Source organism: Falco peregrinus, chromosome 2, assembly GCF_023634155.1.
Source record: "Falco peregrinus isolate bFalPer1 chromosome 2, bFalPer1.pri, whole genome shotgun sequence".
NCBI lineage: Eukaryota > Metazoa > Chordata > Aves > Falconiformes > Falconidae > Falco > Falco peregrinus.
Genome location: NC_073722.1, coordinates 5549732 through 5561928, shown reverse-complemented (window position 1 = coordinate 5561928; position 12197 = coordinate 5549732). Strand labels below are relative to the sequence as shown.

Genomic DNA, 12197 nt, shown 5'->3' with positions numbered 1-12197 from the left:
AATATTTAAAAACCAAGACTTTTTGGAATGTCTCTTCCTTAACTGTTATCACCACCCTAATGAAGCTTATTAAATATAGTAAGAGTCATGCCATCCAACACGCTGATTGTGAAATATGCCTTGATGCGCATTGCTTATCTGCCATAAAGCCCAGTATCCCCAATTACAAGCCACCAAGGCCCTGACAGCTTCTGAGGATGCTCCCATGGGAACTGAGCCAAGCCGCATGCCTCTGGAGAGCTACTCAGCTCTACCCCTCCCTGCACAACCCGAACACTGACGCAAAGCAGGAAGAGTGAATTGAAAGAATTTACAAGGAAGAGGTTATTATCACACAGACTGTTTTCAAGTAATTCAAATAGGAAGTGAAAACCCATACCTTTATAAGCACACATACAAGTTTTAGCAGTTAAAAGTTGCTGTACAGGCACATAAAACTTAGTCGTACAATCAGTGTGACTTCTCTAGTTTCGCTTTGTCACTAAACCCACATGAATAACGGAGTTGACCTAACCCAACACTTACAAATTTATACCCAGTCTACATGTACTGCTCAAATGCATCTCATTTTTAGAGACATGATTCAATTTAACCCCATATGTTCCCTGTTACCTTACAAATACATTATAATTTCCGTGGTCCTGTTAAAACAAACCCAAACCAAACAAAAGTCCCCACCTGGTATCACAGCTAGACTCATGGAACTGAGGGATGGTGTTTACACAACAAACTTGAATCGGACAGCCTTTCGAGTTTCCCACTTTGCTGATAATCTGGAGGCTTTCTAACAGGCTGTGTTCCCCATCCGGACTTTGTGAGTCTTGGAGGTATGAATAAGAACAAACTTTGGCCCTTGGCTTTTACCTCCCCATCTTTGTACTTTTTCAAATGCAATAAATACCCTTTGATACCTTCAGTAGACAAGTTTATGAAAGTATTAGTGATGCTAAAATACATGAGTGAGTCGATGTAAGGAACGCTTTCCATTATAAAGAATAAGAGCAAGCATATTTACTTTTCTGTTCTATTTGAAGTAAAACTATTATATTTTTACATACATTGTTTAGATGTATGTTTTCACAGGCAAAACAAAGCCAAGTTATCCCAGCCCTACAGTGTATCAGTTAAAGGAGAAAATATGCAGCCCAGCAAGTTTTCCCTCCAACCCTTCTTTTCAGGCAAGTAATAAATCTTGAGTGAAAAAGTCACTGTGCTCTTCAGCTGTCACCACTAAGATTTTGTTTTTTAAAACCATAGCAGCCTTAAGGCTGATTTACTACTCAGCCCTCCACACTCTGACAATCGAATAGTTGGAAACAAAAATCACTTTTGCGCACCTGGAAATATTTTATTTGCTGCACTCATGAGAAAAAGTTCTCATCAGTGAGGAAGGAGGTGGGGGAAGGGGGAGAGAGAAATTCAGGTGAATATTAAAACCTAGTTCTTGACTTAAAGAGAAACTTCATACATATGTAGATCAGCACAGAAATTACCTCTTCATTCAGAGTGGCCAGGCTTTTCAGGGACCATGGGTTCACTATGCTGTCCAGCCCTACATCATCAACTTGGAAGTCTTGGCCAGTAAACAGCAGTGCTTATCAACTGTGTCTATTTAGTCATTTCAGTTTGGGGGCTGAAAAGAATGTGACAACTCCTACATCATTTAATTCACTCTTTTGCTCTTCATTTTTTAAAATAAACTTAGTAAGCTCTCAATCACCCTGAAGTGTAAACATCTGATATTAATAAAGGCAAAATTAGACCTTTAAGAAACACCTACTTTCCAGAGTACCTCTTTGCCCTAGTCAGAGTTGCAAGTTTAATAAGATGAAGGGTAAAAACCCAAACACATACCAGAGAAAACCAATTGATGGAAAATGTGATGGTGCCAAGATTGCAAAACTATTTTACAATATCAGATCCTGCATGTAGTTTGATACCATTTCTCCCTAAAGCTTCACTTTCTGAAAATGTATTATATGCTCCAGAACAATCCTGTCTTCAAAAGAAATCCCACATCTTCTGTTATTTCAAAGAACCATAGTTGCACCTGGGCAAAACGATCTAAGTACTCTAGGTGCTGGCTGACTGAAAAGGAGACCCACAAAATCTCACTCTCTATTTTTAATCTCAGGGTTTTACAGGAATATGAGGAGTGCCCTTTGACAAACACCAAGGCATTTCAGCATTTAAGGTAAAAAAATAATTAATAGTTCAGCAGTGTAAAGACATATGGCAATTGCATTTACATACTTTGATACGTACTCTGAAATACTTTCCCACCTGTTCTATTCTTGTGATGCCTACAAAGCCCATCTACAAACAAAGGCTGATTTCAGTAATGTGATACCAGGCAGGGAAAGCAGTGTAGCAACTTAGTTATCTCTACCAGTCCTAAGGCTGGACTTCAGTAACTTAGCAGTGCCAAATTAAGTATGTAAAAAGCGTCCACTCTAAGGAGTGTTTACTTAGTACTTACTTAATCAACTGTCATAAAAGCAGTTAAGTGTCCCAGCACCATCTCTTCTAGAAAGCACCCAGTCTTGTATCCCTTGTCTTCCCAAATGTGAATGGAATCTGCACAGAAGCAAGTTATTTAATTTTATTCCTCCAGGGTCATAAAGCAGTTTAGCATAGGTAAGGCCTTCTTCCATGCACAGCTTCATTAGGAGGTTTCCCACCCAATTACTAGGGACAGAAATAATAATAATAATAATTATAATAGTTCTCCTTCACCATTCTTTGTACAACTTTATCTCTGCACATGTACCTGAAGCAGTAGCAGGGAGTGGTGGGATGGTTTGCTGAGAAGACGGAGCCAGACACCTCAGAGGTACACACTTGCAGCAAGCACAAGTTATCAAGCTAGACTGTTAGATACAAGGAAAAAAGCCTTCCTGGTGGAGGCGGTCAAACAGCACAGCAGGAACCCAGAAGCTATAAAACCTCCATCCTTGGAAAAACTCAAAATTCTCCTGGACCAGCCTTGAGCAAGCTCACCTAACACTGAAGCTGGTCCTGCGCAGGCAGCAGGCTGGACCAAAGACCCCCAGAGGCCCCTTCCAACCTAGTGTATTTTATGATCCTTGATCAAACGGGAGGGTGGAGGGGTGTCACAGAGGGAAACACAGCACACGACTGCTGGGTTATGTGGCTCATAACTTTACAGTCCTACACTGTACCTGGGAAAACTGAAACCCTACCAGGTCAAAGCTGTAAGAGAGGAAGAACCTTTAGTAAGATATACCTGACCAAAATGGAAATGACAAATAGGCAAGTATGTAAATAGGAAAATATAATAAATGGTAGTAAGTTAAGTTTTCACTACTGCACATGACTACTAAAGATGCCTGTAGCATCACCTGCTTTATAACAGCACATAGATTCATAGAATCATTTCGGCTGGAAAGAGCTTTAACACCATCCAGCCATTAACCCAGCACTACCAAGTCCACCACCCAGCCATGTCCCTAAGTGCCACATCTATGCACCTCTTAAATACCTCCAGGGACAGTGACCCAAACACTTCCCTGGGTAGCCCGCTCCAATGCTTGACAAACCTTTCAGTGAAGAATTTTTTCCTAATATCAGTAAGTTCCTATACATATTTCCAGACAATATTGAATAAATATGCAAGATTCTTTCCTATTCCTTTTAACTTGTAAAACTGCAAACTTAAATTTTTGAATGTCTTCCATAAGCCTTCAGAAAGGCAAAACTTTGATGTTTTTAAAGAGGAAAGATTATTTACTTCTGCTGCAGGCAAGAAATTATAATTTCTTTACTGATTCTGCCAAATGGCTCTATCATGCATTTTTTATTTCCATCAAAACAAGCCACTTTAAATTATGGTTGTCCGTAACAACACAGTAATCACCATTTTGAGGGTCAGATCAACTTGACGAACCTCTGTTTGACTTCTCCACCCAAAAGACTCCTCCAAATCCAAATTAACCAGGGGGAAGAGAGCTTTATTCCCTTTCTTCCTGCTTGGCAATTGCTAGAAAGTACATGGGCTACAGTTTTTACTTTGTTAACATAAGCAGAACAGACAACTCAGTAGTATCCATGTTGTTCTTAAACTAAATAGGCTGAATTCAAACCCAGTGGTTAACACGCTGAAGCCAACAGAGAGTATTCTAAGGAATAGCAAAACTTTCAGATGAAGGAAGAGAAGGTAGAAGAAGAAGAAAGTGAGGCTTTCTTATACATAAAAAGAATACATAAAGGCTAGAGAGCAGGAGTTTTTAAAACTCAAGATAAACATGTACAAGAGGCTGCAAAAATCCTCTGCACTGATACAATATGCAGAACACAAGTTTTTATACCAACACATAACATGCTTTGAAATAGAAAGCCAAGACCTCCTGTACTAATAAAGCATTCATAAAGATTCAGTTCTTCAGTATTCAATGTACCAGGATAGTTTCTGGTTTAAACTACATTGGAGTCCGTGAACACAGACAAAATCCAGACCACCATCAATCTAGAGACAATGGGCAACGCTGACAGCACAGCATCTCATTAATCTTCATTTGTCCTATCACATCCTGTCATTCTTATGCAAATAGCATATTTGAGGATATATCTTTTCTGCACTCCACGATAAGGAGAAGTGAAGCTGTCAGGAGCACCAGGATGTCATCCTGTACCACAGGCCATCACTTCACTCAGCGCCTCATGTTTTACATCACAGTTAATGTGTCTGACATTCAAATTTGACCCAGCAGGAGGTAGAACTATCTAATGCCACAGGAACATGCGTCTTGCTTCCTGTGCTAAAATATTCACCAAGGTCCCCAGGGATCTGACAGTCTCTCCTCTCCCTTCACTGTACCCTTGCTATTCAAGATTGAAACACTGCTTAAGAGCAAAAAAAAAAGATATCTGCAGGGGCAGGTAATGATAGCAATTCACCCTTCTCACCCAAGACATAAGCCCAGTACTAGGAAAAAACTTCCTATACTAGGAAAATAGGTTCCACTGAAAAAGAAAAAAAAAAGGACATGCAAACCCTGGTGAGTTAGTCTAGGTTTTCTTCCACAGAAATCTGTCAGACTACACCTGAAAACTTGTCCATACATATGTCTGAATACAACATTTAATTTCCAGCTAAGCAAATTATACAGTATTATAAAATATTTTATCTGAGGTTTGTGGGGATCTCTCTTGTTAGGCCAACTCATACATGGGAAAATACAGACAAGCTTTGAATCGTAAGCTACTCTATAAAATATTTTGGGTATGAAAAATCACTCCTGAGTGGGTAGAGTCACCAAAACCAAAAAGCATTTTTCCAATTATTGCTCATCAATTCTACTTACAGAACGAAAAATTAAAGGGAAGATTTTACTATTATTACTGACTCAGAGTGTTTTGTTTCTGTATCACTTTCAAAGAATGTTCAGAACATCTTGTTCCAGAGTATTTCCCTTCCAAGAGAAATCACTTTCTGTATCATACATGGCTGAAAACAGTACATGCTGGCTTTGTTTTCTTATGAAAAATAGAAGCTATCCCAAAGTATTTCCAGAATCGCATGAATAGGATGCAAAGTAGCTAAGTGCTAAAAACATGGGACACAACTTAAGGCTGGAATAATATTTCAATAGAATCATGACATCTTAAAGAAATTACCTCATTAATAGACATTTCTAACAAGTCAAAACAAGTTTACCATTAAGCATAATTTTTTATATCACTACCCGAAAGCAATATACTGTAGCGTTTGCAGGGATGATGAAGTCTATCTACGCTAGGCTCAGGGGAATACCCTTAACATTTGATATTGCCATGTGCTGTTTTCAAATTAGGAAAGATTAATCATCACTTACTTGTCAGTTAAGAAGCAGACACATAAATGAAGATGCTGAATTTTTTAAGTATACAATACAAAACTCGGAAAGCGTGCATTTCTTGGCTTGAAAACCTAAAAGATAGTCACAAAGGTATACCAGACATCTTCCCACTGCCTGGAAGTAGAGAACATGGACTGCCTTGTGCCTTTATACCATATGCAAAGTTCGTGCATTAAAAATTACTGTATGGCCATCATATACCAATGAAAACAGGACACTCATTTATGGTAAGATGTAACTGAACTGATATTTCCATATAAAATGTTAAGTTGATTTAAGAAAATTTTACCTTTTCATAGGTATCACTGATCACAAAGTAAACTACAAGCCTCTACTGAAAGGTTTCCCATTAAGTGAAGTTCTCGGTACAAATGCTTTCTGGTGTCAGTCTTCTTTCTTCCAGGGGAAGAGGGGTGGGGGGGAAGAAAAAAGTGCAACTTGTGCAATGGGAATATTGCATATACCCAGGAGTAGATGGTGGCCTGGTATAGACTGTCTGATCCGGATGAAGCACCATGTGAGCAACACCAACTCAAATGTGATTCTCCAGCCCTTTTAAACCACAGTTGAAAAACCCCCTTCCTCCAGATTGATGACATTTTGCTCTGCTATTCTGTGAGTGCTTTCTACAAAGTTATTGAGTTACTTCCCCCTCCCCCCCCCCGCTTTCTATCTTGGTAAACCCAATTTTTAATAAAAATCTAAAATATCCATTTGTGGTTTCTTCCTAATAAAATTGCTATAATCATATGGCTTGCTACTGCAGAGGGTACTGTCTTATGCAACTTTTCCCTTTTCTTTACATTTAGCGTCATCACAATTATCAGCTTTACTTGGAGAAAGAATATATAAGATATGTTGTCACCTGAACACAACTGTGCTGCTAGAAGTTCATCATACCCATAAAATTCAGATGCACAAAAGATATCAAATTTTTTACCACCATATTAAAATGAAAATTTTCAGTCCCAGGCTAAGAGGTCTGGATTTGCATCAGCAATGTAGGTACAGTTGGCATATACCTAGTAACTTCGGTTCTATCTAAAAGTTCTCAGTATTGCAAGGTGGCACCCTTAACACATGGTAGTACTGTCCCAATATTGCCAACACTTCAAATAAATACTGTCCCAGTATGCTAATATTTCAAATAAAAACTAAAATATAAGAAAACAGCACTCACTGTGGGTCCAAGAGAACTCCAGCAAAAGAGAGAATGGCAGAGAACTGCATTACCAGGTGGAAATGGAGATAACACAGTATAATGTTGAACCGACTCAGAAATTTCCCTTCTGTTCAACAAACAACTTTTTTCAAACTCAGCTAAGTCTGACCTCAAAGAATAGTCACCACAGAAAACTGAAATCAATGTGACAAAAGCAGAATCTTTAAAATTTTAACTTTGCACAAGTGTATTTTTCACTCATGAGTTTTATCACCTTTTACAGAAAACCCTTTGCTCGTTCTACTTTGCCATGATAGGCACACAAGCGGTGTGTATGTAAGCCTTTGTCAGGAGACCATCAGCTGTGTCTTCCTTCAGTTCAGAAAGGAAGAGGCTGTGTTCTGGAGCCAAAATACAAGGGTTTTTTTTCTCAAGACTTTAGGTGTAAATGAACCTTACTTTAAAAGTGTGTGCTTCATATGTATTTTATGCCTGAATGCTCCAAGACAAACAAAAAACTATTCCAGAAACAGCTTAAAATGGAAGACTTTGTTAACATTAAAAATACTCAAGAAACTCAAAAGAAATCCTAGAAAAGATCAGGAAAAATAAATTTCATTAACTTGTCATCAAATTCATGAATGTTGTGAAGGTGGAAAGTTGTGGAATAAAGAACCTTACCAACACTACAAAACATATCTTAAAGGAAATCACTTCAGACTGGTCCATCTACTGAACTTAGCTGTGAGAAGACACAGAAGTGCAGTGGATGGTTTTAAAGTGCATTGTCTATAGAGGGCTGCTGGGCTGGTTTTGTGTTCAGAGGTTTTCTGCAGTAAGCGTTGCAACCTGCCCAATTTTTACAAACTTGAAATAGTCTTGTTGCTCCAGCAGAGCTGCTGCAGGATCTAAGGAGAAATTGCACTGTTTACAGTTGGAAACCATATTGCTGGCAGAAGGCTAATGGCACCAAGCAGATATTTAATCTTTTGAAAGGAAGTAACTAATGAAACCAGCAAACTCCTGCATAAACAAACATAACAGAAGCAAAAACCACAGGACGAGTTTGACAGAAACATTGTTGCAATGAGCTTAATTTAAGGAAAATTTCTTCTAAGAAACAGATACTTAAGGTTATCACAAAACATTTTGTACTGTTAAAAAAAAATATCTGTAGAAGGGGGAAAAAAAGCAAGGGACAATCCTTTGCCTTGTCTTCAAACTCCCACTTTTAATCATTTAATTGATTAGACAACAGTCCAGAAAGCAAAAGAGAATGGAATTATACCAAAATCTGGTCATCTCAAGAGAACAGAATATACAGCAGTGCACCTATTTGTACCTTGTCTATCATGTCTGGTCTGTTTGTAGCTGCCAAGATTGTCACGTCCTTCAGCTGTTCTATCCCATCCATTTCCGTTAACAACTGAGCCAAGACACGGTCTGCAACATTTCCAGCACCTGAAGAGCTGATTTAATGGGGGAGGGGGGGGAGAAAAGAAAAGCAGCATTAGCCTTTCCTTCCTAGAAAATTGGAGAAAGGAAAGAGTATATTGTTCTTTTTAATTTACAGGGATCCATCTTTTTATCTTAATTCTTTCTGATTTTTATTTTCACCCTCAATCCCTGAAGCAGTATGTGTCATATGAAGTGAGTAAAAGCAAATTGGAGAATCAGTCCTTCAAAGGATTTATTGGTATTCAATAAAGCAACTAAGGGGTTTTTAACTTACTACCCTGCTACTTCGGTTGAAAACAATTTAACACACTGTGGATGTCTGGAATAAACATTTTTAAGGTAACTGAATTCATGCAGCTTTTTTACTAGTCAGACAAACTTTCATTTCTAGCACCATCCAAGTGAGTGCCTTCACCACCCCATGCAGCATAAAAAATTAGGTAGGTAGTTATTTTGCAGTGTTGCTCTACATTTTTATGTTCTCCCCATCACATGAGAATAAATTGTGTTGACCAACTGCCTCACAGTAGCACTGTCAGTCCTTTAACTCAGCTGATTTTCCAGATACCAGGAAAAAACAAGATTGAAAAACTGAACACTCCAGTCTTGAAATCATAAACGTGAAAAAAACTAAACAGACAAGGCATAAAATATAAATGCCTAGAATAGTTTTAGTCTGGAATTAACTCTGGTAACCTTGAGGTTTATGGAAAATTTGCTCAAATTGCTTAACTATATGTAACAAAAGCATTACAGAAATAAACTCTTATTTCCATTAAAGCTTCTAATATTTCAAAAAGATTAACCAAGTGATGTACACCCTTCTTCCTTGGCAATTTTTTAACACAAATATTTGTGCATGCACATATCCACACATATAACAAAGAACGCAGAAGAGGAAGATATAGCAGAAATTTTAAATCAAAAGACCAAGCACTGACATTGTAATACATAACACATTTCATGAATGGTTGTGTTCTTTTAACATCCTTTTAATTCTGCATAGAGTCCTTATTTCTGAAACACGATAAAAATAAATAGGTGATTGCACGCTGTATGATTTTTTTTTTAATTTTTGAAAGGATACTAGACCTAAGAGATACTAGGGCCATACACAGATGACTGTAGACATTCATACATTGGCAGATGTGCTACACAAATTATGTTTATCTGTTCTTTGTAGCACCCAGCTCTATATAAACATGGGGAGGCCAGGTACAGCATAGCCAGTAGCTCATCCCAAAAGTTCCCTTTGCTGAGCAGGGGCAGGGAAGCTGAAGCAGGCTAGGGAAAGCAGCTGAGGATTGCCAGATAGCACCAAAAATGTGGGGTTTATCCACCTTTGCCAGAAACCAGGAGCCCTGCTCTTCGCACACGCCAAAAGCCTCGCTGTTTTCAACACAATCTTTCCTTGCAGACAAGCATGCACACACCTACATCTTCCTTCACCAATGTGACTGCTCTTCCACGGCTATTGGAACTATACGAGACTGCTATTCCACGGCTCCTCTGCTGCGCAAGGGAGGGCTTCATTTCTCTACCCTTAAACAGGCCCTTAAAAAAAAAAACAACTAATCTCTGAATTTCTTCTGGATCCCTTTAACTCCATACTAAGAAGCAAAAAATAGTTTGATACTAAAAATGAGGCCAGGTTTCTTCCTGCAATGTACATTTTTCTGCTGTCACCCCAAACCTACATAGGATGAAGATGATTTTTAATCTCAATTTTTTTTTTTAAGTCCTTTTCAAAAAGTACGCCTAAACATTTATACAGATACACAAGTACCCTCATACACCAACACACTACATTTATCCCGCTGCACACTTGTTTCCAAAAAGAAATATTAGATTTTAAAATACAAGCATTCCGAGTATTTCCAGCAGATAGAGAATACACACATCCAGTTGCAGAGTTCCTACACATGTATTTTGCTGCAGCACTGCCATCTACCACCAGCACGCCGGCAACCAAAGTGCTTCCTAAATGTCCCAAAGCCAAAGCAACAGTAACGACTCCATCACTGCTGTAACAATCTCCCCCAAATAAATTCTCTAACTTTCCCGTCCTACAACTGGTTCTGTAATTTTCCAGTGCAAAACGGTTAACTTATCAGACGTAGTCTGGAAAATATCTTTGAGGAGCTATAATAAATTTTGGCTAACAGAACATTTAGGTTGCTAAGAAATATTAGAGAAGGGACTTGGGTTAGCCAGTTGCCAGCTTTTCGAGTTGCTGCAGCCATGTTAGAAATTCCCAAGCGATATTAGAGCATTTCTTACATACCCACAGGTCACGGTCTCGTTGACTTACAGAGGGCTGAACATGATAAAACACCTCAGGTGTCGGACAAGGATAGTAAATGCTTTTCAAAGGACACAGAACTTAAAGGAAATTAAAATCAACTTTGTAACATAAGCTAGTCTCAGTAGGGATTCAGGCCTCCCATCTTGCATAAGTTTCACATTTACTCAACTTTATACCCAGGAGATTGCACACAAGAAAAACCTAAGCAAAGGGAAAAAAAATTATAAGACTGGGACCAAAACATTAATATTATATGAGATGATCTGAAGCTAGAAGACTTTGGGGGAGATGCTAAACTTTTTTTTTTTTTTTTTTTACACCATTAAGGAAACAAAGAAAAAATACTTGGTTTTAAGGAGAGGTGGCTAGAACGGATATTACACCTTTCCCCAATATAAACATTTCTCTTACAAGCATCAGACTGAAAGAAAACCTAAAAAATTAAAGATGCATATATTCTAAAGAAAACTCCCACTGTTACAAGGGAATGTACATTGCAAAGACTTCCATGCAATTGAAGCATAATCAGAAAATTGCAGTTAAGCAATCACTGATGGCATGATCTACTCAAACAATGAAGTGATACTTACCAGTACATTACTGAGGGCTTTACTACTATCTCTTAAAAGTGCAGTTAAAAACATTTTAAAACCACAGATGCGAAAAGTATAAATAATAAAAACAGTATCAAATGAAGAGGTGTCTGGGACCTATGACATCAGGAATTTCAATTTCAGTGCTTTTGTTTACATAGTTCACTAGGCTGTCATATGATGCACCATTTTTAGCACAGAGTCTCCAGCAAATTAGCTTTTGGCTTCAGAGGATACCCTATAAAAATCACAGGCAGGCACAGGTTTGCAGCGAGAGATCTCTTTACCAGCTGCTCAGAGCTGCATCAGAGCCACACCATGTACTCCGAGAGCTCTAGTGCTGCCCAAGCTGCTAATCTGAAGGGTGACACACAAGTATGCGTTTTTCCATTTTCCCATGATTTCCCAGCAAAGGTTTCAAATTAACACAGGCAGTGTTCATTAAGGCTGCCCTGGCTTTTGACGCAAACGGCAGCCAGAGAAACAAATGATGATTAACCCTCCAGTCCCACAGAGGCACTGCCAAAACCAACTTCCAGCCAAGGGGGTATCTTTGCCCCCCCCACCATGACCTCCGCACGTTGATGTCATCATCACAACTGCATGGAAATAGTCCTCAAAAGGCACGTCCTGGTACAAACTAATTTCCTGTCAACACGCCGCCTGCAAATCCAGGCAGTCAGAATTAAGCTCCTCACATAATCCATGCAGAGCCATGTGTGCATGGGTGCGTGTATGCAAGAGCCGTGCCCTAACCAGAAATACCTTTAACTTCAAAATAAAAATGTGTGAGCAAAGAGGAGTCTGGCTGCTCCATAAAA

General features: G+C 38.7%; 1 protein-coding gene across 5 annotated transcripts in view; it reads right to left on the bottom strand.

Annotated features, from left to right (window-relative positions):
• The window catches only part of AFG2A (AFG2 AAA ATPase homolog A), a 208603-nt gene that overhangs the window by 138257 nt on the left and 58149 nt on the right, over nt 1-12197 (bottom strand). For 4 of the 5 annotated variants that reach the window (XR_008746125.1, XM_055797721.1, XM_055797723.1 and 1 more), the window contains one exon: nt 8363-8489. The exons of the other annotated variant lie outside the window; for it this stretch is intronic. Coding sequence is in view for 3 of the 4 variants with exons in the window: in XM_055797721.1 (XP_055653696.1) it covers nt 8363-8489 (127 nt within the window). In the remaining variant the exon portion in view is untranslated. The remainder of the gene's footprint in view (nt 1-8362; nt 8490-12197) is intronic. 5 annotated transcript variants of the gene reach the window in all.